Source organism: Gopherus evgoodei, chromosome 8 (genome assembly GCF_007399415.2).
Source record: "Gopherus evgoodei ecotype Sinaloan lineage chromosome 8, rGopEvg1_v1.p, whole genome shotgun sequence".
Classification (NCBI taxonomy): domain Eukaryota; kingdom Metazoa; phylum Chordata; order Testudines; family Testudinidae; genus Gopherus; species Gopherus evgoodei.
In genome coordinates this window covers 95,874,515-95,901,635 of record NC_044329.1, presented here as the reverse complement: position 1 = coordinate 95,901,635, position 27,121 = coordinate 95,874,515, and the positions used below count along the sequence as shown (strand labels likewise).

Here is a 27,121-nt window from a genome sequence, read left to right as displayed (position 1 = left end):
AGTTGCAGCGCTGGTGGTGCCCTGCAGATGTGTACACCTCCTAAGTTGCAGCGCTGTAACTCCCTCACCAGCGCTGCAACTTTCTGATGTAGACAAGCCCTAAGACACCAGTTTGATTGATTGGGTTTATATAAACTATTAACCAGTACATTGGTGTGTTTGTGCCACTGAAGTTCAGACTGTCAGCACCTGCATTATAAAATCCTATTTCAAAGGTTTATAACTCTACCGCAACAGACACAGTCAAGCTTCTTTCCTTAAAGCTCCATTATTCTTCACTGTTATATTCCCTTAAAAACTTGAAAATAAAATTTTGTTTCCTATTGACTTTGCCCTTCTCTACATGGCAAACATAGTATTTTACTCTAGTTTAGTGCTCTTCCAGCCAAAACACGGTCCCTTCCTGTTTATTTCCCTCTCTGTGCATCTGTGGTATCATTGGTTATGATACAAACGTGTGCACAGCTCTGGATATAAGAGGACATATCCTCAGTTTGAGTAAATAGGCACAGCTCCATTAAGGCCAAATCAGTGCTCCCATTTACTCTAGCTAAGGATCTGACTCATGATTTATACCAGGGGTCTCAAACATGAGTTATTTCCTGCAGCCTGCCATAGGCATCAACTCCATCGGCAGCCAAGCTCCGCTCACCCCCCCTCCTCCGAGCGCACAGCGTCACTGCTCCTCCACCTACCTCCCAGTGCTTCGTGCCGTCAAACAGTTTAGGACTTTCCAGGAAGGAGTGGGGAGGAGCGGGGATGCGGCGCGCTCAGGGGAGGAGGCAGAGAAGAGGCGGGGCTGGGATTTGGGGAAGGAGTTGGAACAGGGGCAGGAACTTTGGGGAAGGGGTTGGAATGGGGGCAGGAAAGGGATGGAAAGAGGCAGGGCCTCATGGACTAGACAAGCAGTCTGAGGTCTGAAGTTCAACATGTATGATTTTTTCCTGTGAGTAGTTGGGAAGAATTAAAAGTTGCAACATATTTTGTACGAATAGTTACTTTTAAAAGTTCCTGCCATTACAGCTATGTTGATAGACCAGGGGTGGACAAATTTTTTGGGACGAGGGCCATATGTGGGTGGGAAAATTGTATGCAGGGCAGGGGGTTGGGGTGCAGGAGGGAGTGCGGGGCGTGGGAGGGGGTGCAGTGTGCAGGAAGGGACTCAGGGCAATGGATTGGGGCAGAGGAGGTGGGGAGGTGTATGAGGGGGCTCAGGGCAGGGGTGCAGGAGGGGTGCGGACTGCGGGAGAGGGCTCAGGGCAGGGGCTGGGGTGCACAGTGCAGCAAGGAGCTTAGGGCAGGGGGTTAGAGTGCGGGGTGCAGGAAGGGGCTCAGGGCAGGGAGCTGGGGTACAGGAGGGGTGCAAGGTGTGGGCAGCGAGTTGGGGGGTGGGGTGCAGGAGGAGTTCGGACTCTGGGGTGTCAGCTGTGCGCACTGGGGCCAGGGCAGGCTCCTTGCATGCCTGCCCTGTCCCTAGCCCCTGGGACCTCCCCCGAAGCTCCCATTGGTTCTGATTCCCCATTCCTGGCCAATGGGAGCTGCGGGGGTGGTGTCTGAAGGCAACAGCAATGCTCGGAGCCCCCTGCTCAGGGGCCGCAGGGTCCTGGTGCCATCCACTTCTCAGAGAGGCGCAGGGCCCACGGCGCCATGGGGGGGCAATCCTGCAGGCCAGATCCAAAGCCCTGTTGGGCCGGATCCAGCCCGCGGGTCGTAGTTCACCCCTGTGACAGACTGTTAGTGTAGACCATCCTTAGTGTTACTAACCACAGAAGGAGAATAGTTACAGGTGTTTATATTTTATTAAAACCCCTCTTCGCATTAGTTTTAAAAAACTTAATACATTGACCTTTAATAGCAGACTATATTACTCTTTCTCATTTTTGACTATCCTTTTGTATCATTCCATGAAAAGGCATCAGTGATGTGGCCCTTGAGCCAATGTACTAGTCCTCATGTGGCCCTTGTGGTGAATGAGTTTGAGATCCCTGATTCATATGATGATTTGCTAATGGTGGGATAGTTGCACACTGGGTTACATTTTGCACTGACTTATGAGCCATGCAACCTCACTGGTGTAAATCCACAAGATAGGTCAAAGAGAATTTGGCCTGCTGTGTCTGGGTGCTGGTTCTTTTGCGTGAATTTCATGGTACACATAGCTGTGTCAGCATGGACAGCCAAGGCCAATCCATGACTTTGCATTTCTTAGTGAGATGAATCATTGCTCATCCCTTGTATTGCTTTTTTGGGGGGAGGGGGGCTTATTCCCCTCCATCCACAAATACGCACTTGTTTCCATAGGGGGATGAAAGATGCACAAGGGGAAAGACAAGCCCAAAGAATGTCAGCACCCCATCTTACTCAAGCCCACTGGAAGCTCCTTGATGAGAAATGTGGAGACTTTGGGTGGGGTGGTACCTGGATGCAGGGAAGGCAGACCTGCGAAGTGGCCACTCTACACAGAATAATTTCCTTCCAGACATGCATAAATCATGGCAGAATATCCCATTGCTTACCACAGCCTTTCTCACCTGCTTTTCCCAATGCTGTGTCTTCTATCCTCTTTCTTTGAAAAGGCACAGGTGTGACCAGGAAGCCAGTGATAGCATAATGCTACCACCTGTCTGTGTCTGGAGGGTGGGATACTCAAAGTAGCATGAATGGACTGTGCAGATGCCCAGATACCAAGATTATGGGCACTTAAAATAAACAGGACACTATCCCTTGGACTCACTTTTTTCACAGTGCTCACAAGAAATGACAAAAGTATGATTATTTAAACAACAAAACATTCTAATTCAGCCATGCCAGTGCACTCCTACCTAAACAATACTGACTCAAGTAACCTTCCTTCTTCCCCACTCCACCCCCTCACTTTAGTTTGCTACCCTCGCCATGTATGTCTATGTCTACACTACAGCTTGTGTGGGCATAACTTATGTCACTCCGCAGGATGTGAATAAATCCCCGCTCCCACCCCCGCAGGGAACGACATAAGTTACAACGACATAAGCACCGGTGTGGACAGTGCTATGTCGGTGAGAGAGCCTCTCCTGCTGATACAGCTACTGCCTCTCACTCATGGGGGCTGGAATAATTAAGCCAACGAGAGAGTTTAGAGCAACTTCTACTGCAGCTGTGCCATTACAAACCCCAACTGAGACTGGGGTTGCATTGTGCTAGGTACTATACAAATAATCTCTGCCCTCTAAACAGATAAGACAGACAAAGGGAGCATTATCATCTCCATCTGACAGATGGGAAACTGAAGCACAGAGAGGCCAACTGATTTGCCCAAGGTCACAAAGGGACTCTGTGGGAAAGCTAGGAATTAAACCCCGGTCTCCTGAGTCCCAGTTCAAGACTATCCTCCCTCTCTCTAAAATGAGCTGAAAGACTATGAAAGGCAGGGACCATGCTTTTGTATTTGATTGTGAAGAGTCCAGTAGTGTTTTGGGCACTGTAAAAACAATGACGGGTAAGACAGGAGGGCCACATCCATTGTCTCCTGTGTAGGAGGGAAAACCCTCCTCTGGATGGGACGACACTGCAAAAACATGGGAAGTTAAATCTTGCGGAGACTTTGCCTCTGCTGTGGAGCAGGATCCTGGTTAGTGTTTTTATTTGGAGGGTAGGTAGCTATTTAGAATCAGGATGATACTCTTCGTCAACTGTGAAAATAATTCAAATGTTCATCTTAAACAACTTCAGTATCTCTTTAAATATGAAACCATTTATAACACTAACGTTACAGCACAACCCGGCAAGCCTTGAAACCTCATTAACATTTCGTAGCTCCTTTGCTGTTCTCTTGCCAATCACAGAACTGTAGAGGTACATCTAGTTTAGTGGCTCTCAACCTTTCTGGGCTCAGAACCTGTTTGTAAATGTTTACGGTGGGTTGCAACCCAGTAAATAGTCTGGGAGTGGAGGCCTGGGGTGGTTTTGGTCAGGTCCTGCCCAGCACTCACCCCCCAGTCGCGGCTCCCGCACTGTGGGGCTGGCTGGGCTTGGCTCTCCACTGTGGGTGTGGCTACCTCAGGGGTTGCAGCACCACTCAGATCTGGCCCCGCCTCCTTGACTGGACCATTTTGAGAGTGGAGTTGTGGCCTGACTCATGGGGTTGCAGTGCCACTGGCTCAAATCTGGCCTACCCGGACTTCTGTTATCACGACAGCTGGGCCAAACCTGAGTTGCACTGGGACCCCAGAGGTTGCAGTGCCTGGAGCAGGAGAGGGAGCCCAGCCAGCCCCATGGAACAGGAGTTGCCACACGACCCTTTGAAACATTCTGGTTTTGGGTCCTGACCCACGGGCTTTGAAACTCTTTTCTCATCCCCCACACTGAGACAGGACCAACTATACCTAGGCTATCCCTGACAAGTGTTTCATAGATTACTAGGGTTGGAAGGGACCTCAAGAGATCATCTAGTCCAACCCCCTGCTCAAAGCAGGACCAATCACCATATCCCTAAATGGCCCCCTCAAGGATTGAACTCACAACCCTGGGTTTAGCAGGCCAATGCTCAAACCACTGAGCTATCTCTCCCCCACAGGTTTGTCCAACCTCATCTCAAAAATCACCAATGATGGGGATTCCACAGCCTCCTCAGGTAACTTGTTCCAGTACTTAACTTTCCTTAGAATTAGAAAGCTTTTCCTAATATCTAACCTAAAATCTCCTTTGCTGCAAATTAAGTCAATTAGTTCTTGACCAACCCTTGGTGTACATGGAGAACAATTCATGTATCTCTCCACAGCAAGCGGTCACCTCCACCTGCTTGGCCCATCATTCAGTGAAGCCACTGGCCAGTTTCTATTCTGTCAAAATGCCATACCATGAAAATGACACTGAAGTCACAGAGACTGATTCATTCCACCAGTAAATGATATTGATAGGAGACTGATTACATGGCACAAACCATGGTAGTTAGAAATGCTGGGAAATAAAATACAGAAAAAAGAAATTTGTACATGACAAAATGAGGTTTTGGTTTACAATCACTAATTTGCTGAACAGTGACAGTAGATTCTTTACCTCCTAAACTGTGAATTAAGAGCAGTGTTCACTTTAAGGGCCTAATCTTGCTCCCATTAATTCTAGAGGTGCATGATTAAGCCCTCAGGTAATAATAAGTAATTTTTTACATTTTGTTTTATAGATGCAAGGACAGGGCAGACCTCATTAACCATTTTTGTATCACTATTAATAAAATTATTATAGATTATTCTTAGTTATTACAAATTTGCCCTTACCCTCACTGAATTTTAAGAGATACTGACACTTCTTGTCATAAACACAATGCTTGGAGAATACAATAGCTCACAAGCTTATTTTTAGTTGCTTAATTAAATGAAATGTTCAAGCTTTTTAAGAAAATTCCTAGAAAATCTCTGCTTTCTGTCAACTAGTGACAGGGACCAAGTATCAAACAGGATGACATCTCCTTAGTCTTAAATCCATATTTATTACCTCTAAGTGTGTTTACAAAGATTCTGGGATGCAGCTTTATAACTTCTATTTTGTTTTAACATTCTATACTATTAAAACAACAAGGAGTCCGGTGGCACCTTAAAGACTAACAGATTTATTTGGGTATAAACTTTCATGGGTTTTTTACCCACAAAAGTTTATGCTCAAATAAATCTGTTAGTCTTTAAGGTGCCATCGGACTCCTCGTTGTTTTTGTGGATACAGACTAAAACGGCTACCCCCAATACTATTCTATACTATTTTATTTTATATTATGTTTTGAACTATGTCAATAAGTGTTAGTTATTGTAATTTGTGCTTTACACAGAATATCTAGTAGGCATCTTTAATTGTAAATTGTAAATGTACTACAAATGGTAGGTCATAAAGCTTAACCAAATAGTTCCTAAAGGCAATTAACCAACACTTGTGTCTTCACAAAGAACAGGACCCCAACCCATCTCCAATTTACCCAAAACACCAGTGTAATATAGACTTGATCTTTATCTCAAAAAAAAAAAATCTTGAGGTTTGTTTTAAAAAGTAATTTGGTTGTGTAAAATAATGTAAGTCTATTCCTTATTCAGAAAATTCCAAAGAGGAGCAATGCTTAGTATATATTATCAGAGCTATAAATTAATAAACTCGGCCTCTTTACCCATTCTCCTTGCAAAGAGAAAAACCTTTGGTTTTTAAACTCACACAAATAGAAATATCCTTGGTAAAACTGATATACTTGCTGATACTGATTTCTTTCTAAAGTCTTCATTCTTTAAACATTGAGACCATTTATGGTTAGGAAATGTTTTCAGATATTTAAAGATGAAAACCTTTATTCTTCAAATACTTAAGATTATACTCTTTTGAGATGCATATTTGCAAATGCTATATGAAGGCTTGCATTGATAAAAGTAACTGCCTGATACCATTGTTAAATAAATAGTAAGATATTTTATGCGCAAATCTAGCAAGGTAATTTGATGTTATAACTGGTTACTAATGTAAACAGCCATTTGAGTATAGAAATATTTAAATTAATTGGGGAATTAGTTATCTGGCAATAAGTTTGATTTTAAGATTCTTAATATTATTAATAAATATTAATTACTATGCCTGTCTTGAATGGCTTCTTTTAAACGAGTTATAAACTAAGTTTTCCATGATTAGGGTGACCAGATGTCCCGATTTTATAGGGACAGTCCCAGTTTCTGGAGCTTTTTTTTTTTACATAGGCACCTATAACCCCCGACACCCTGTCCTGATTTTTCACACTTGCTATCTGGTCACCCTATTCATAATAAACCAAACCTCACTGACCATCCCTTAAATGAAATTCCTTGCCCATCTGCATGCTGCTTTGGTTCTCTGATATATTAAAACAGGACTCATTACTGATTTGGGGAATAATGAACTTTGGTTTACATTTACCTAGGGAAGAGCATCCCTACCAGAGAGGACCCCTCAAAGTATAATCTTTGTTGAAAGTTCTCCACAGAGAGACAGACAGAGGAGATGGTCACTGAAGTAACTCAGTGGTGGCTGGTGAACCCTGGGGTAAGTGGGACATAGCAGGAAAATTAAATAAAGCCTGGTTCCCTGGTTAATATATCTGGGCCCTGGAGTCACTGCGGTTGAACTGGGGCATGTGAAAGGTGGTCCCTGCAGTCTGGGTGTAAACTGTAGATTGCTCTAAAGTATTGCGCTCTACCTGCCCCACGTAGACCCTGCTGATGTGCTCTAAAAGGTATCTAGAACATGTGAAAGTAGTCCTATTTGAAACGGAACTATGTCAACGCAAATAATGCATCTTTTAGAGCCCATGAGTAGGATCTATATAGGGTAGTCAGAGCTCAACACTTTAGAGTGCTTGACAGTTGCTGCAGTCTGTGGCTTGGGCAGCGAATCCACCACCTCAAACCCCACTGAAAATCACAGCAGCTTTGCCTGCTGATTGACCTAGGCTACAGTTTGGGCATAAGCCACAGGCGCAGTGGAGAAGAATGCCCTGCTACTATATATATAATATAATATAGTGAACACAGAAAATCTATAGCAGGCGGCTACAGATTTGCTGTATTCAAAATTGATATGTAATCTCTCTTATAGACTCTTTCTCTCATACACAAATGTGTGGGTTTGTGTACTTTGGTGTGCCCCAACACCCTCCATACAAGACCTGCCACTGTTGATTGTCTGTGTTCTATTCAGCTTTATTTTAAATAATTGTAGTTTTAATAAAAGTTATAGCTAATAACTGTGATTATTTTGCTTGTCTTTAATCCTGGTGTCCCTAAGGCCAGACAAAGAACCTCATGTGACTAAAACAGTGGGAGTCACATCCCTGAATTGGCATTAAGAGACGAAGACTTGGTTTCTACCATTTCTTGTTTCTCTAGATTACATATTTTTAGTGTTTAGGGGATAAAATTACATGGCACTCAATACCTTAAACACTCTTTCTAGTCCACAGGGCAGGCCGATGGGAAGAGGAGGGTATTATAATTTTTTCCCTAGCCATATTTTCCATTTTTTGGCAAACATTATCTTTTTCCTCTTCTTCTGAATGAAGTTAAAATTAACATGCGTTCTTTTGTATAACTACAATATCATCTTATGTGATAATTATATCTTGGCTTTGCAGCCACAGAGGCTGATAATGCCTATTACATCCATGGAAAGGCTTCACTTGGCATTGGCTCAAGCTCATAGATCTAAGGCCATGTCTACATCTAAAATTTTGCAGCGCTGGTTGTTACAGCTGTATTAGTACAGCTGTATAGGGCCAGCGCTGCAGAGTGGCCACACTTACAGCAACCAGCGCTGCAAGTGGTGTTAGATGTGGCCACACTGCAGCGCTGTTGGGCGGCTTCAAGGGGGGTTCCGGGACCGAGAGAGCAAACCGGGAAAGGAAACCAGCTTCGCCGCGGTTTGCTCTCTCGGTCCCGGAGCCAGCCAGCAAACCGCGGGGAAGGAGACCTGCTTGCTCGGGGTTCCGGGACCGAGAGAGCAAACCGGGAACGCCGCGGTTTGCTCTCTCGGTCCCGGAGCCAGCCAGCAAACCGCGGGGAAGGAGACCTGCTTGCTCGGGTTCCGGGACCGAGAGAGCAAACCGGGAACGCCGCGGTTTGCTCTCTCGGTCCCGGAGCCAGCCAGCAAATCGCGGGGAAGGAGACCTGCTTGCTCGGGGTTCCGGGACCGAGAGAGCAAACCGGGAACGCCGCGGTTTGCTCTCTCGGTCCCGGAGCCAGCCAGCAAACCGCGGGGAAGGAGACCTGCTTGCTCGGGGTTCCGGGACCGAGAGAGCAAACCGGGAACGCCGCGGTTTGCTCTCTCGGTCCCGGAGCCAGCCAGCAAACCGCGGGGAAGGAGACCTGCTTGCTCGGGTCTCCTTCCCCGCGGTTTGCTGGCTGGCTCCGGGACCGAGAGAGCAAACCGCGGCGTTCCCGGTTTGCTCTCTCGGTCCCGGAACCCCGAGCAAGCAGGTCTCCTTCCCCGCGGTTTGCTGGCTGGCTCCGGGACCGAGAGAGCAAACCGCGGCGTTCCCGGTTTGCTCTCTCGGTCCCGGAACCCCGAGCAAGCAGGTCTCCTTCCCCGCGGTTTGCTGGCTGGCTCCGGGACCGAGAGAGCAAACCGCGGCGTTCCCGGTTTGCTCTCTCGGTCCCGGAACCCCGAGCAAGCAGGTCTCCTTCCCCGCGGTTTGCTGGCTGGCTCCGGGACCGAGAGAGCAAACCGGGAAAGGAAACCAGCTTGATTACCAGAGGCTTCCTCCTTCCACGGAGGTCAAGAAAAGCGCTGGTGAGTGTCTACATTGCATTACCAGCGCTGGATCACCAGCGCTGGATCCTCTACACCCGAGACAAAACGGGAGTACGGCCAGCGCTGCAAACAGGGAGTTGCAGCGCTGGTGATGCCCTGCAGATGTGGACACTCTCAAAGTTGCAGCGCTGTAACTCCCTCACCAGCGCTGCAACTTTCTGATGTAGACAAGCCCTGACAGTATTTTTCAAAGGGAAGGAGTATTATTAGCCTCATTTTACATGGGGAAATTGAAGCACAGAGAAGAGACATGTTAAGGTCAATGTCACAGTGGGAATAGAACCCAAGCCTCCCTACTCCACTGTCTTACTCCTTCGACCATGCTGCCTGCTAACATTAAACCCCATCATGCAATAAAATGTCTTTGCACGCCAACGTAACAGGCCATGCCAGTGCAGTTTCAGTTGTGGAACACCGTTTTCCTTCTGCAAAACCAGCTGAATGACAAAATATTTTGCAGATCCCACAAAATGTTACTTTTTAAATTAAAATACGTATTTACAGTCCAGACTATTTCCTTCCTACCCTAATCAAATTATAATAAATTATATTTAAGGTATTTTAGATCAAATTTTAGCCCCAAAAACTTTTACCATGAAATGTTTACCTTTCCAAGTTTTGACACAACCTTACTATTCTGCAATTTCCTGCTATTGCTTTACAATGCATAAAGAGATGCACATTTAAACATACCCATCAAGTGAATGTTTAAAGCAATCACAAATCAGTGACTGCATAACTACCTATTCCCATCTTAACAATGTAAATATCGTTAAACAGCAAAAGCTTTCAAAACAACTGCTTAAAAAAAAAGAGAGAGACAGACAACTAGGCTAGATGTTAGGAGATGAAGGGAATTCTTTATATTTACTGATTATTTTCCAGCCTTTGAGGGCATGATTTGTTCTTTGTAAAAGGACAATAGCAAACATGTCAGTCAAAGAAAAACAACAAGAATGGATACTTGACCCTCAGCCTCAATCAACAGATCTGCTCTTACTATCCCAAACAAGAATAAGGGCAAGCTCTTAAACACCAAACCAAAGGCTGCACAACAAGATTCAGAGAAAGAGAAAGTCCTTGTGTTGCCCAGACAATAACCAGAATTAACCCGAGACTCCTACTTAACATTCCAAACACACCCAGGTAAAAACACACCTGACATGCTAACCCACGAAGTGGGTATTCACCCACAAAAGCTCATGCTCCAATACATCTGTTAGTCTATAAGGTGCCACAGGACTCTTTGCTGCTTATGCTAATGAATGTGCCAGCTAGGTCTCTAACTTGCCTTTAAATTCAGTGAAAAACAGCACAAACGACACGTGCACTGGAGGCTCAGCAGTGAAAGAGTTAACAAGCATCACACCATAATGAGTTGCTGAAAAGAAAAAGTAAACATTTAATGATGGGAAAGAAAGTGGTCACAAACCGATGAGAATAGCCCAGATTTAACTGTTCAATTTAGCAGAAAAACAAGGCAAAGGCCTTCAATTCTCATTGGGCCCAATCCTGAAAAATTCTCCTAAGCAAATTTCTTCAGAGGAGTTGAACACCAAGAAATCAATGAGTTGGGGGAGGATTCAACACCCTGTAGGATTGGAAGAGACAACAATGCACTTATCTGTGCAAAATCTGCTAATTCACCTCCCAAAGGCAGGGTCCAAATGCACCTGGAAGTCTGTTGGGCACTACTAATATTACACAAACTCCATCATGATGGAGGGGCTGCTCGGCCAAATTTCATTGAGTGGCATTGCATGAAGGGTCACACTACCACCCAGGTCTGGTCTAGCCAACTTTCTGGCCCCTGGTCCTAACCTGAGTGGCACTGTGACACCATGTGCAAGGTTGCAATGCCATTCATTTGGTGGCCCTTTCAAACAGGGGGCCCAGAGCAAATTTCTCCTCTTGCCCCCCCCCATCCCAGGCAGCCCTGAATCAAACTTTCCGAGACCTTAACTCTATTTCTTACAAATAAATTGATAGTTGGAGAGTGTAACTGGGTTTTCAAATCTAAGGCTCTGAGCTTGAAAAGACTTATGTGCTGTGACTAGTCCCATTGAAGCCAATAAGAATATTCAGTGGGAAAAGTTAAGCCTATGTGGAAGTGTCTGCATGACTGGGACCTAAATTTGTGAATTTCCCAAAGCACAACTAGAAAGAGCTGCATTTAAACTAGGACGGGGAGGAGGAAGGCAGTAAGTCATAGGCTCCTGTATTGTCACCTTAATATAGTTAGTGTACTTTTCCCTAGCTTCTATGAGTAGCAAAAATAGAAACAATCATGGAAGTATTTTTTCTGTTGCTCATGCAGCACGAGGATCTCTCCAAAATACAGGGAAAAGACTAGTTAAATTTCAGCAGACTGTTTACTGCACTGCATCCCATTCTCAACCACTATCTAAGAAAATGCAAATACGCTTCAGTCAATGAGAAACTAAAGGAGCGACCCTGCAAGGTGCCAAGTGACATCTACGTTACCAACTCCTTCACAAAAGCATCTTGTTTTATAGAAAATATCTACAACAGACAGCGTGTCAAGACTTTCAGGACAATTACCCGCAGTCACTGCTAATGAGGAAACTGCCAAGACAGGGTCAGTGGCATGATCTCATTCAGATCATAGCCATCTACAAATACAACTGAGGAGGATGTCTTTAATATTACAGGCTGTGTCTATGCAAGCATTAAAAATTCCTGCAGACTTAACACTGGGAACACTAGTGTAGAACTGCTGCCAGTGTCTGAGCCCTCGTCCAGACTGACCCACGGCATCGGCGGGTTAAAATCGATTGCTCGGGGATCGATATATCGCGTCTAGTCTGGACGTGGTGTATCGATCCCCGAGCGCGCTTACATCGATTCCGGAACTCCATCAATCCGAACGGAGTTCCGGAATCGACACGGAGAGCCGCGGACATCGATGCAGCGCCGTCCAGACTGGTGAGTACCTCGATTTTAGAAATTCGACTTCAGCTACGTTATTCTCGTAGCTGAAGTTGCGTATCTAAAATCGATTTTAATACCTAGTCTGGACGTGGCCTGAGTCTCCACACTGAGGCAGCATTGTCTAACGGATAGGAAATGGGGCTGAGAGTCTAGAGACCTGAGATGTATTCGTGGTACAGTCAGTGAGCTGCTGTGTGACTTCTGTTTAACCTCCCACCTTTTATCTCTTTCGAATGTAAGCTCTTTGAGGCAGGGATGATCTTTCACTAGGTATTTGTACAGTACCTAGCACAATGGGGTCCCAATCTCAGTTGGGGTCTCTAGGCACTAACCTTAATATTATAAGTGATTAATATGCAGTGGTTGGACATGCCTTGTCTACACTAGAGCTACCATTGGAGACATGCATCAGAGGGAAATATTAAGAAAAAAAATAGGGTAGATAAGGCCAGTGGGGGCCTTCACCAGTCCTGTTCATTAGTCCTGCTGTATACCACAGCAGGCTATGGCAAATGTTTAAAGACATCTCCAATACGAAAAAGTAGAAGAATTCATTAACCTTTTCATATCTAGATGAAACAAGATTCAATAAATGAACTCATGCTTATTTAATTTTCCACCAGACTATTTCTCTTGGGTGATTAGGCAACAATATATTAAACAATGAGTCAGATAATTCACTCAAGCAATTATACTATCAAATGTATCAAAACATGGGATGAAATACAGCATAAAACAGCAACTTAGGCCCTTGTCTTACAAGCCCTTGTGTGTGCAGACCCCTATGCCCGCAGAGACTGATTGTGCAGGATCAGGGCCTTATATTTTATTCTCCAGAACACACAAACCTTTCCCCGAACAAAGACTATTTCTGCATATCAGAGGCAACTGCTCAGGGTGTGGTTATCATAAAGCACTTTCTCTAAGGGAATTTACTATCCAGTACCATGCATAGTTCTTTCTAGCATCCCAGAGGTATAACACTCAGCTGGATTCTTCCCCTGGATTCATGCATGACTCCCACTGATTTCAGCCCATCATGCATGCCCAAAGAGCAGAATTTGGCCCTAAATTCTTTACAACCAAGTCCCTGTCATATTAGCTACACATTCAGAAAGATTCTTTACTTGTCCAGCCACATCTTATCAACATGCTCACTACCACTTTGAGTTAATCTTACTTCTGAGTAGCATCTAGGTTCAGTATAAAATTTAACATGACAAGCTTGTGGCTAATCACATCAACGATTGTGAAGTGAAGTTTGATATGAAATGCTGAGCTTTCAAGCAACGTGCCATTTTCTGAGCTGCTCGAGATCCTGTTTTACATTTCCACTGACTCCCCATATACACACACACAGACACAGGATGGCGCAGAAGTACACGTACACAATAATTCACTAGTATTGGTAGGTATGGGGGGGAAGGGGCGAGAAGAGGACAAAGACCTTACAGCAATTCACTGGTAAGGCAAGATCTCTAAGGACCTGATCCTGCTCTGAAAACAGTGTGGGTAGATCCCTTTACTAGCAGAGTCCCCACAGTGTCCACTCACATAGTTCTCAGTGTGGCTGTGGAGCACTGAATGTTTGTTTTGATGCCTGCATGATGGAAAAATCTTATAGAAGAAAGAAAATCAGAGGATACAATGCAGATAGAAGAAAGATGACAGAGAAGAAGAAATGATATCCAGGTTTACCAAGGTATGGTCAGTTGGGCAGTATCTGGGATAGGTGCGTAGAAGAGATCTTACTTATATATCCACTCCTGGATTACAAGATAGATCCTGCAGGACTGGCTGGGTCATGACTGCTCTAACCTGCTCCATCTGCTGTCATACCCCCTGGTTTGAATCAGTCCAGGACTGCCCGGCTAAACCTCCTGCCATCAACCCTCTCCTTTCTGCCACCAGGGCTTCTGTGGCGTTACCACAGAGCTAGCCCTATAGCCCCTTTGTGCCTGCATAGCCAACATCACTGACACAAAGGGTCCATAAGGCAACTATGGATGTGGCCCTCAACGTTTGTCGGTGATCGTGGTGCTGCAGCATCTCCATGTGAAGCAGAGGAAGATATCACAATTACTGCAGGTAACAGGAATGATAAATGAGGAGTTTTGAATAAAACCGTACAAAATTAACCCTTCAAAAGCATTCCCAGCATGAAGCTAACTCACTTCTTTAAGCTGGTGGTCATCCCTGCCTTCTGCGATGCAAGCATGGCCTTTTAATGTTAGGTTGACACTAAAGAAGTATGTGTGCTCTGGATGAGAAAGATGGAAAGGTTTTAAATGCATCACAGGGGATGCAGAGTAAAGTAGTAGGTGCTGCATCAGAAGTTGATCCTCAGTAGGCCCTTACTGCAAAATAGGATGACCACATCCTATCCCAAAAGCATGTGTGCCTGGGTTCCACACTCCCGGGAGTACTTCCAGCAACTGATACTACACAGAAGAGAGCCCTTCACTGCACAGCTTGTATGAAAGATTAAAGGTTACAGGTATCTAGAACTTGGAATGCAACAGTTAAGCAGACCCATTTTATGAGGACAGGGTGATCCAATGAATTACTTTTAATCTGATTGGTCTAACACAGAGCAATGATGTAGGCATCATGAAAGTTTCCCAGAATGCAGTTCCACCTTGAGCAAGTACATTGGAGTTTTCACACCCTCTGTATATCTGATTGCTTGGATTTAAGTCCAGAGAGCTGGTTCAATTCTGAAATCTGACCAGAAGATGGTGAGTATAATTTGCCTCAATGTGGGCAATGCTGATAATTTTATTTCCACTATTCAACGGCTCTTATTAAAAAAAAAAAAAAACAACTCAACTTATCTGAATAATTTCACATAATTAAATAAATGCACACTCCTCAGTGATAACCATCTCCAAACTCTCACCTTCCCTTCTAAAGCATCTTATCAGGAGAGAAACATTCCATTTGCTGCCATTCCATCCCCAAAGATCAAGACAAGACTCCAACTTTCTAAGGCCCTGACCCTGCATTAAGCTGAGTGGACAGAACCCTGCATGCATGCTGAACTGATTGCAAGACTGAGACCTTAATGGGATAAACAATGGCTATGGTCCTACAAAGGGAGCCACATGAACATATCTTTGGAGGAGCTCGCATGGTCATAAGTGTCCATCCATGCAGACCACTTTGCAGGATTCAGACCATTGATCTAAAGAAAGGCCAGCCTAATTGCCTCTCCCATCCCCTTCCTTCTCCCTATGCACCAGAAGTGGAGTGCGGCTGGCACAGAAGCTGGCTGTGCTGCTTTGTGCCTGCTGAGAGCTCCCCTAAAGGAATTCTCAGCTAGCCAGTGCAAAACACAGAATCTGATCCTGAGTCATGCAAAATGGATGGAATTTGGGAAGAGAATCTGGCCCCATGTCTCAGAAGGAGGCCTCTGGTCTAGATTGACATGGGAAAATTCTGTTGAGTACTGCAGGACCTAACAGGTGGCATTCACAACACCAAGTGAGGCGTCCAGGCTCCCCATGCATTGTATGGGGAGAATTAGGTGCCTAATAAAAAGGATTCACAGAAGCCAGCAAGCTGAGGAAGGGCTGCCTAAGATAGCCAGTAGTAAATTACTTGCCTAAATGTTTTACTATCAATTAATTCAGTAAATTATCATCACTTATATAACAGTGATTTTTTTTCCTGACTTGCAATCAAAACAACTTGCATCTTCTTCTTTACTGTGACACTGTATAAAGTGCCCTCAACAAAAAGTGTTACTTACAGTTGTATGATGGGAGACACTTCCTCCAATGCTAAGGTTTTTGAGAAGTTGAGGAGACCCGCCATACTGCCCCGAGATCTGCTTCCTGACTTCTGCTGCCACAGTTCTGAAACAAGAGAGGAACAATTTAACTTTTGTAAACCAGGGCAAAATGTCAGGTAAGTGGTTCTGCTGTAGGAATCTGGCTGTCCCGTGAGGACAGAATGTGTGTATCAGACTCCCCAGAACTTACAGAATCTACTGCAGGGCAAAAAATTCCGATTCTTAACCCAAATACAAACATTTTCCTCTTGTGCGGTGTATTTCCAAGCCACAACAAAATGAGACGTGGCATCCACCTGGCTGAACCTGTCTCTAGCAAGCTGCTTCCACTTTCCTCTGTGTAAAGACCTTCCACAGCACTCTCAGTGCCTTCCAGCAGTTCAGACCTCAGTCACAAACCAGCTCTTGTATGTAATCGCCCTCTCATTCCTGAACCCTGTGCCATGACTTCTCTTTCATCTCAGTGATTACAGATTGGCAGAGACTTCTTTGCTAAAGTCCAACTCCCTCAATGCCCGGAATAGCTGTGCAGCCTAGAAAGTGGGTTGAGATAGCTGAGGATGCAACACCTGGAAAATGCACTGACTGAGCCCAGGCTGACATTTAAAGTTATTTCTCCCAAGCTTGTCGAAATCTCAGGGGAAGGCAGCAAAAGCGCCGCTGTGATGGCTCTGTTAGCTGAAGGCTGAAACACGCCCACACCCTCTGTGGCTCAGGCACAGAAAAAGACATGAAACACACACTGACTCGCTCGGTTACACTGCCACACAGGGCCGGTGCAACCATAGGGCACTAGGATTTGGGGGGGGGGCGCCATTTTCTTCGGCAGTGACGTGGCGGCCGGATCTTCGGCCGCCCTGGTTGCTGCCGGCATTTAGGTAGAGGGAGCTGGAGCAGGGGAGCACAGAGAGGGCCACCTGCAGCAAGTAAGGGGGGGGGCGGCATGTAGGGGAACTCCCCGCCCCAGATCATCCCGCCCCGCCTCCTTCCTGAGCATGCTGTGGCCACTTCACTTCTCCTGCCTCCCAGGTTTGCAGCGCCTAAGCTGTTTGGCGCTGCAAGCCTGGGAGGCAGGAGAAGTGAAGCAGTCACAGCGTGCTCGGGGAGGAGGTGGAGCAGGGGTGATTTGCTTCACTTCTCCCATCTCCCAGGCTTGAGGCGCCAATCAGCTTAGGTGCCGCAAGCCTGGGAGGTGGGAGAAGTGAAGCAGCGATGGCGTGCTTGGGGTGCTCATAGGCGGAGCAAGGGTGAGCTGGGGCAGGTGGGTGCCTCAGGGCGGAGGGGGGGACCTGCTGTGGGGGAGGCGCCTCAGAGTGGAGGGGGGGAGCTGTCACAGGGGGGGCAGTTCAGGGCAGGGGCGCGGGGAGAGCGCAAGGTTGAAGTTTTGCACAGGGCGTGAAACATCGTTGCTCCGGCCCTGCTGCCACATGCTCTCTGCTACAGATGAATCCCACCATTGCCACTGCTTTCCTCTTGGGCACAGGGGAATGCACATTATGTCCCTCTGTGCCTGCAGGGTGAATCAAGTACAATGTGTCCCCTCTGCTTTTTTATGTTCCCAGACAAGCGCCCGACCCCCCAGATCACAAGGTAACATTAAAACATAAGACAGCTTCATTTACAAACAGTAGCAAAGAGACAGAGACAACATACAAAAAAAATGGGTAAAAAAATAAACATCCCTAAAAACAACACTGGGCCAAATCCTGGGCCTTAGGTTGTCCAAAGCCCTGCAACGCACTGGAAACCTTCCCATAACCTTGGAAGGGGATGGAGATGGAACACTCGCACCAGAAACTGAGCTGTTCAGTGTTTCAAATTTTGAAACTTTGACCCCCCGCAAAAAAAAAAATGGTTGAAAAAAAATGTTTTGTCAAAAGAATGTCACCCAGCTCTTTGCAATACCCTCTCTCAGGAGCCCATCTCATTAGCCGAAGGCAATGCCCAGCTTGCCCAGCCTCAAATCAACCCCCAAATATCTTCCAACATTTTTTCAAACACAGCTGGCTGTGTGGTGTAAATCAGCAGAGGTATGGCTAATTGAACTAGGTATGACTTAACTCATAAGTACGCTACCATAGGGTGTGATGGGCTGTTCAGGCTCCATCTACTGGAAAGAACCTTTCTGAGCACGGACTTGACAACAGGGTCTGCTCTCATTGTTGGGACTGCCAAGGAAGTCAGCAATGGTGGAGTGCAATGGGGCTGACAACAGGGGGAAGGAGGGAGGAAAATCTATAAAAAGGAACAGGCTAGAACAACCAGGCCTAGTGTGGACAGCAGATGTTTCCTCAGTCCAGAGAATGGGGGTAATGTTAGCTAGAGGAAGGATTATTTTACCTTAAAAATAACTTGGACTATAGAAAACTGTTTTTATGGACTCTGGCTGCAAGAAGTCATTTGTTTCATATTTGACTTTACCACAGGAGGTTTTCTTTTCACTTCCAGAAGCTGAAAGTTGAATGTAGATCAGCCAGCTCCTGCTGGGGACTGACAGACAGACTATTCTCTTCCATAAGGATCTATCGTCCTTGTCTTGGTTTTTCCCCTATCCACTGGGTTGTTAGTATTAATAGAAAAGTTTGGAATGTACTAAAATGAGTCTTAGACATGGAAAATATTGTGCATCTATAGCTGATGAGAGACTTAAAAGCATGCCCTATGTTGCACATGATCCTGGCTTTAAACCTGATCTCTTACTTGTTGCATGTTTTGTGCAATTCCTCAGGCAACACGGAACAGAGCTGTTCATTGCAGGGCTGGTATGAAAGACTAGAGGCTACAGTTATCTAGGACTTGGAATGCAATTGGGGGAGGAAAACAAATCTTTCCAGAGATTTATAGATCTAAATATTGTTTCTAGATGGAAAGTTTAGCCAGAGGAACAAATTTATCTTCATCTGTGAAGCCACAGATGATGTCTAGATATGTTACTAAATGTTGCACCTCTGGCTGTGTGGTGGCTTCTTTAAACTTGACTCCATCACGTAACAAGCAACCCATTTGACTCTGATGTAGTTCTTGGTTCTGTTCTTCTTTGTAGGTTCAGCACTTGCCTGATAATGACCTGGGTGATTGGGAATTCTTGCAGTGGTAGGAGGACAAAAATGGAGATTTGACTCAGTTTCAAGCAAGGGCCAGCTATATTACAATTTGGTGTTGCCTGGCTACACTAGTTTGCATGGGTGCAGCTATGGTAGTTGAAATAATCAGTACTGACAAGGCCTTAGCTAGGTAATTCAGTGCAGTACAAGCCTGCATGGAGGGTAGGAGAAGGGATGAAACATAATAAAACAAAATGGGACATTGCTATAACCATGAGATGGTGCTCCTTTGAAGGATTCTCTACTATCATTCTAATCATCCAACTGTCCAAACAAAGACCCAGCTAAATACTTTTGCCCAACAAACTAGAATTCTCTTCTGCGACAAGACTAAGAGAAAAAAAAATGAACAAGTCTAGAAGCCAGAAAAAGTGTTGGGATGATTTATAAATTCAATGGAATCATGATATTTGAGCCCCCAGCAAGAGTACAAAATAGTAAAGGAATGTGCTATAGCAGATAGGTTAAAAAGGCTGTAATGGCCAAAGATAACCAGAAAAAGCTTTCCTGACACATGCCTCTGATTCAAAGACTCTTGTGGTGGTATAGAATAAAATGAACAATGGTAAAGCTTTTAACTGGAATGACAAATCAAAAATTAGTTCTGCCATAACCATCTGATGCTAACATCATACTTAGTTTATCTGGAATTCTTAGACAAATATTCCACAACTTTGTCACAGGACACTGTCATATGACTTAAAGTACACTTTTTCCTAGTAACACTCTTTCTGATCTTATTCTTCACTGGGTAATTACTGTGAACATATGCGATATCACAAAAATACAGAATATGCCAAAGGAGGGGGGCAAATCCCCTAGGAGCCCGTTTTTAAAGAAAACAAAACTAGTCTTTTTTTGAAAGTACTATCGCTAACTAGAAAGTGAGCTGCAAGTAAAACCAAACTTAATTGCACTTTATATATGATGAAGAATCAGTAAAGAGTGTCCCCCCCAAAAAAAAAAAAAAAAAAAAACACCTTCTGGATTGCGTGGCATTTTTACACTGCAAATATCAGGTCCTTGGCAATGATACCAAAGTTAACTGAGCTGCAGATCCTCTTACTTCTCACAGCAGAGAAGGGAGGTGGGAAAAGAGGATGCAGTGTCTTGCTATCTATTCTATCTACTCATGTTTACTGGCATGACCAGTTAAATCAAATCAGTTACTTATATCAAAGTATAAATAGAATTGAGTAGCTGTCCAAGACAGATGTTAACAATGAGTTTCTAATCATGTGCCTATTTGCTGGTGTTACTCTCTTCTAAACTAGAAGCAGGCTGCTAAATATTATGAAGACCATACATCATCTTTCACTTCTCCCTAAAACATGCTCAGTTTTTACTCGAATTTTAATATGAGCTCTTATTTTGTCAAGTCGTTTGAGGAAGTATCTTTCCCATAGTTCTCTATATTTTGAAACGTCGAATAAAAAATTCTGTTTCTCTTTCCCATCAAGATAGTTACTCTTTCTGGCTTTCCAGTTTTTGTCCTGTTTATGATCCTTAATCCTGTATTTGGTGATGCTCTGCCTAGAGTATTTCACTGTAGAAAGACAGCCTTACAGTAAAATATCCCTGCAGATCTATAACAATCAAGCTGATTCTCTTTGAGCAGTTCAGAGAATTCTGTTCAATGTTTCTGTTTTAAAAAGGATTTTGAGCATTGTTCATTTCTCAGTTGGATTATTTGTAACATGGCTTTGAGCATCAGTGTATAATGTTATTCCACTCCCAGATCTGAAGTTTGTGTATTGGTCTTCTAAGCTTTGTCTACACTGGGGATAATTTCTGGAAGATTTTTCTGGAGGGAATAAAACTGATTATAAACCTGATAAGAATCTGAGGAAAACTCCCCCAGTCCAGACCATTTCCAACTGCTCTGGTATAGGAGTGTGTCTTGATTAAGATGATACCAGAACTACATATCTTGTGGGGTTTTTATATTGGTTAGCAGAGGAATGACCCTGTTCTAATACTACCAATATAGTACATCTGATAGATTTCTACAAAGGCAAATAACTGTCTCACTCTTCATCCCTGCGCTGCAGTGGGAAGAAGTTACATTCCTGTAACGGGTTCCCCCAATTAACTTATCAAGATCCTCCACCAAAGAGGAAAATTGCTTCTAGTATGAACTCTCTTACACCAGGAGGAAGCAACAACATAAAGGTTTGTCTTTTGTTTTGAGGTCCACCTTTAGTGATGAACTGTGGGGAGAGCTAGTTCAGTGATTTGAGGATTGGCCTGCTAAACCCAGAGTTGTGAGCTCAATCCCTGAGGGGACCATCTGGGGCAAAATCAGTACTTGGTCCTGCTAGTGAAGGCAGGGAGCTGGACTCCATGACCTTTCAGGGTCCCTTCCAGCTCTATGAGATACGTATATCTCTATATATAATAATAATTCCATTGACCAGTCAGTCATTTTTCTGAACTCTCTCTAGAATGGTGTACGTTCAAACACATGAAAGCCAAAGGCTAAGCAGGTGCAAAAGTCCCAGCATTTATTGTATCTCTTTAGGGACTCGGGGGAGAGGTTGGGGAAAGCTGATGCTTTCACTAAAGGTATCTTACACTTTAGCCTCTTCTAGTTTGCTGCATTTGTGATAACAGCTATAAAGCTATTTAATGTGAAGAGGACATTGCCATGCCCACTGCACTTGGTGGCTGGTCCTGTGACCACTGAAGCCAATGAGGGCTTTGATATTGGTTTCAATAGGTGCAGAATCAGACCATCTCAGCATGTGAATTATTTGGGCTAAGAACAACCCTCAATCTCTACTGGACCTAAGCAGACTAAGGGCCAGAGATTTACACACCATTTTGGCAGTGTAAGGGGGAATTAAAGAGGGTTACATGTAAATTTACTCACTTTAAGGCCCCTTTATATTGCCTGAGGTGTACAGGGGGCTTCAATATGAATGAGACACTGGCCCGGAATGTAACAGATGGAAGAAAGTGTAATATCAAAGAAGGAGAACTAGCACAACTTGCTACCGTACAGGAGGTCAGAATCCAGGATTCCAGCTTGGTAGACAGAATGCTGAGCCCCTGAAGAAGGTTGCTTCATGCTTTAAAACCCTTCCAGGTCCCTCCAAGAACAATGTGCTTGAGACGCTCTGTACTAAGGCCTTGTCTAAACTAAAAAGTTGCACCATTTCACTGGTATCACTAAAGTGGTACAACCCCTCATGTGTGGTGGAATTACAGTGGTATAAAGGTGCTTTATACCAAAATAGTTATTCCCACATGAGGAGGGAAGTAGCTAAACTGTTATAGAAGTACCTTTGTATCAATGTAACAGTATACACAGTAGAGTTTATACTGATATAACTATACTTTCTTTTTTAAAATCACATGCCTAACTGATCTACATATACTGGTACAACTTCAAATGCAGATCAGGCCTCAAGCAGGAAAGTCAGCTCAACACTGAGGCCTTTTTAGGTAGGGTGAGGGAGGAATAGTACATACATCATAGTCAAAGTGCAGACCAAGAATTTTGCATCTTTGTGAACACTTCCAGTAAGAGATTGTTGCACTGCAGTGGTAAGATTGACATTTTATAATAGAGATATTGAGAAGTGTTGTGAAACAGCTGCAACAGTCTAGCACCGCTGCTGTTGCTCATAGTAAAATAACCTAATAGTGATGAACGTATACCACTGATGGGACTACTGTTCTGCATACACTTCTGAGGTAGACCATGTTGATTGGGGGAAATAGTAGACAAATGTATCAGTGCTATGATGACGAGGAAGCACAGAATTACCTGGATAGTATTTCAGAAAAAGTAATAACTTAAGTCTAATCACTTCCTCACTCAGAAAATTATTCCCTAAAACTACTCTAAATCCAACCCTGAATCCTGCACACACACTGGCAGGTAATCCTACAAATTGTATTCTGCTTTAATATTAACCAAAGTGTGTGATAGCTACATGAACATACTCACTACAGGCAAAACTTAGATCTGTATGACTAGCTCTAGGGGTAAGGCAAACAGGATGTCAATGTGTGAAAAATGTAACACGGATATTCTACTTCAAACAATGGCATGAAGATTAAAACAAGAGAAGGCTTCCGACAGCCACAGGGAAAAGCCCTAGGAACCTACAAGTGCAAGCAGTTTGCTTGTGGCCAGAGTTCAGATTCTAGGACTCCACCACAGCAATGTTTGAGGAGTAATTTGTGTATTAATATAAGTAAAAAAATATGTTCCCTTGCTTCAGAATTCCTAAATACTCCTCTACCAGAATAACTGGACACAGGGCTTATCCAGTCATATCCATTAACAGTAGTTTTGCTCTAAGAAATTGTCAGTGTAGTGTAGTATACTAACCTGCCCATGCGCAGGTAAAATTCACATATCCAGTAAATCACATACTTCATGTCAGGAGTTCCATAACTCTTCTCCGCAAGTGTCAGAAGGGAAACATCTGTACCTGCACAGTGTCATTTGGTTGCTTTTAAACAAAACAAATGACTACAGCACTGCAAGGTATACAAAGATGGCATTATAGCAACTTTTCCCCTTTCCTATATTGTGAGGTTAACAGCTGTAACAGTGGTTGGGAAACCTGAAAGCTACTCAACTAGAGCCAGACAGAGACGTCACAAAGGGAGGGTGGTAAACTATTGTGTAGACTCTTCACTGGAGCTGCAGAACTCACAGATTCTTACCCCTGACTTTCCTAGAACTCCTACCTCTCATGCAGCTGTAATCATGACTGCAAGTTAGAACCAGGAAAAGTGCCCTGATGGCAAAACCAGCTCCTGCCACATCATGTGATGGGAAGAGGTATGGTGAAATTCTTGGGCCATCAATTTTTCATATCAATCTCTGACTAATACATTCTAATAAATCTGAAGCCCCTCTTCTCTCCTGCCTATTCCCTAAGGGCTTGTCTACATCACAAAGTTGCAGCGCTGGTGAGGGGGTTACAGCGCTGCAACTTAGGAGGTGTACACATCTGCAGGGCATCACCAGCGCTGCAACTCCCTGTTTGCAGCGCTGGCCGTACTCCCGTTTTGTCTCGGGTGTAGAGGATCCAGCGCTGGTGATCCAGCGCTGGTAATCAAGTGTAGACACTTACCAGCGCTTTTCTTGACCTCCGTGGAATAAGCAGGTATCCCAGCATACCTGAGGAAGCCTCTGGTAATCAAGCTGGTCTCCTTCCCCGGTTTGCTCTCGCGTTCCCCGAACCCCGAGCAAGCAGGTCTCCTTCCCTGTGGTTTGCAGGGGGGTTCGGGGAACGCGAGAGCAAACCGCGGCGAAGCTGGTCTCCTTCCCAGGTTTGCTCTCGTGTTCCCCGAACAAGCAGGTCTCCTTCCCTGCGGTTTGCAGGGTGGTTCGGGGAACGCGAGAGCAAACCGCGGCGAAGCTGGTCTCCTTCCCCGGTTTGCTCTCGCGTTCCCCGAACCTCCGTGCATGCAGGTCTCCTTCCCTGCGGTTTGCAGGGTGGTTCGGGGAACGCGAGAGCAAACCGCGGCAAAGCTGGTCTCCTTCCCCGGTTTGCTCTCGCGTTCCCCGAACCCCCCTTGAAGCCGCCCAACAGCGCTGCAGTATGGCCACATCTAACACCACTTGCAGCGCTGGTTGCTGTAAGTGTGGCCACTCTGTAGCGTTGGCCCTATACAGCTGTACTAATACAGCTGTAACAACCAGCGCTGCAAAATTTTAGATGTAGACATACCCTAAGAAGAAAAGAGCACAGAGCTGCATTCTCTCCTGGAACCCCTGCAATGGGAGGGATAGCATTCTCCCCTCCCCCACCTCCTCCCATGAATCACTTCAGAACTGCTTTTGCAGCTTTCCCAGTCAGAAAACTGAAAGTGACATTCAGTTCATGGCTGCCCAGAGCCATCTGAATAGCGTTAAAAAAAACATTTTATATTACAAATGTTATATACAGCTTAGTGTTTGCACAAACAAACTAGCTGGCTTGTGATAGCATGTATGAGGAGGGGAGCTGTATCACCCATTTTACAGCAGTGGAGAAGGAACTGAGGCAGAGGTTAACTGACCCTCCCAAGGTGTCTGTTCTGAGCTGGTGCTAGAACTCCATGGGATTCCAGACCCATGCACCTTCCACTAGACGAATCTGCGTGACACATATTTGGTCAGTAGAAGAATTATATTTCAGTAGTAGTTATAAATTCTTGTTACAATGTCTGAGTAATATTTTATACTAGTACAACGTTAGCACTGTACTGGTATATCTAGATAGCACACATGGAACAGCTCTAATTTTCCAGAAGACTTCAGAACCACCTCGTACAAAAGCATAGGTGAAATGCACAGCACAGAAGGATGTTAGCAAGACCTGCCCAATGTGTGTTTAACATAAAGAGTTTTAATGAAACCCTGAATTGAGGTGACACCATGTACACATAAATAAATACACAATAACAACTGCAGATGGAGCTTAGCCCGGGGATCTCTTTCCTCCATCCCCTTTTGTGGCAGAATGAGGAAATACACAACCTCCACAGCAACTCCATAATTGCTTTTGTTGTTTTGATTAGAGCAGACCCGTGGCTAACTTGGGAGAAGCGACACGGCAGCCTCCTGTTCCGAACGGATCTTCCCTGCTGCCAGAGGGGGTCAAAGAGCCAGGAGCAAAAAATTACAGAAGTGTTCTGGTTCTTCGCGCTGCACCCCACCCACCCCGCTGCACTGACAGCGCCAGCCAGGGGGGCGTTGGGAAACCTGTCAGCCTGCGTAAGGGCAATGTGGCGGACCCTGGGTTTCTCCAGCATCCAACGCACGTAAACAAATCTCCCCAGCCCCCAGATCCTCCCTTGGAGCGCAATGCACCCAAGCCCCCCCGGCGGAGCACGGTGCATCCCCGCCGCTCACGCCCCCTACCCTAGATCGGGACCATGCACAGGCAAAATGCAACCGCGGGCAACACAAAACGAACCGGCCCAAACCGGGCTGATGAAAACCCGGGAGGGGGGAGCTGAACAGCACGGCGGGTCAGCGGGGCATCTCCTGCCCCGACTAGGCCCCTTCTGCCGCTACCGGCCCAGCCCGGCGCTGAGCGCTGCTCCAGCGGGAGGCTACAGTGTGGAGCACGCCTCCCGGGTGCGCGGCGCTCCGCGCGGGCCCTCTACCTGCTGATCTTCTGGGCAAAGGCGCGGCGCTCGGCCATGGCTATGGCTGCGGCTGCTCCGGCTGGAAGCACGGCGCGTCTCCCCTCGCCTTCCTCGCGGCTGCTCCTCAGCCTGGAGCAGCAGCAGGAGCCGGGAAAGGGAGCCGTAATGCTCCGGAGAGACACGCAAACTGAATTTGCCGGCCCAGCATGCAACCAGATTCCACGCTGACTATCCCCTTCCAGACAAGGGGAGGGAGGAGGAGGATGAGCCACTCTTAGCCGATATGCGGTACGGCGGCGGGGGGAGGCCAAGGGCTGTCTGAGGAGTTATTGTCCCATTTTAGGCGGGGGTAGGGCAGAGCTGCCCCAAGCCTCCAAATCTCCTCTTGGGGAGTGACTGGGAGTGTCCCCTCCTCCGCCCTAGCCAGCGCTGGGAGGAGGGGGCCCTCAGGGCAAGGGGGGACACAGTGACACGCTGCTTAACTCCATTGCAATGCATGGAAGAGGGGAGCCGGGGAGCTCTGCAGGCAGACCCTGGGGAGAAGCGACAGGGCAGAGATTCTGCTGGAAACGGCAGGGAGCGTCCCTGGCTGACAGATGATTATTTTCAGGCCCTTCCTCGTGAGGGTGGTTAAATAGACAGGGTGGAACCCACATCCCAGATCCAAAGGGTGTGGAAATCCAGCCCATGACTTGGGCCCCACAATACATGGGCCATGCTTTGTTCCACAGTGTCAGCCTGGAGTCTGTTAGTCAGACTATCAGCTCTCGGGGCTCTATTGCTGTACACTTCACAGGGTTAAGCATGCTGTTTTCCCTAACCAAATAACATTGATCTCTCAGATAAGTATAACACTTCTCACAAGGTATCAGAGGGGTAGGTA

General features: G+C 45.6%; 1 protein-coding gene across 11 annotated transcripts in view; it reads right to left on the bottom strand.

The window, feature by feature from the left end:
* The window catches only part of DOCK7 (dedicator of cytokinesis 7), a 160,585-nt gene extending 134,039 nt beyond the window's left edge, over positions 1-26,546 (bottom strand). For 8 of the 11 annotated variants that reach the window (XM_030572525.1, XM_030572526.1, XM_030572528.1 and 5 more), the window contains exons 1-2: positions 26,257-26,545; positions 15,992-16,097 (exon numbers count right to left, since the gene is read on the bottom strand). In XM_030572525.1, coding sequence (XP_030428385.1) covers positions 15,992-16,097; positions 26,257-26,294 — 144 coding nt within the window. In that variant the 5' untranslated portion in view covers positions 26,295-26,545. Of the gene's footprint in view, positions 1-15,991; positions 16,098-26,256 lie in introns of all 11 variants that reach the window. The other 3 variants (XM_030572523.1, XM_030572524.1, XM_030572530.1) reach the window with 1 other exon arrangement.
* Positions 26,547-27,121: the final 575 nt, after the last annotated feature.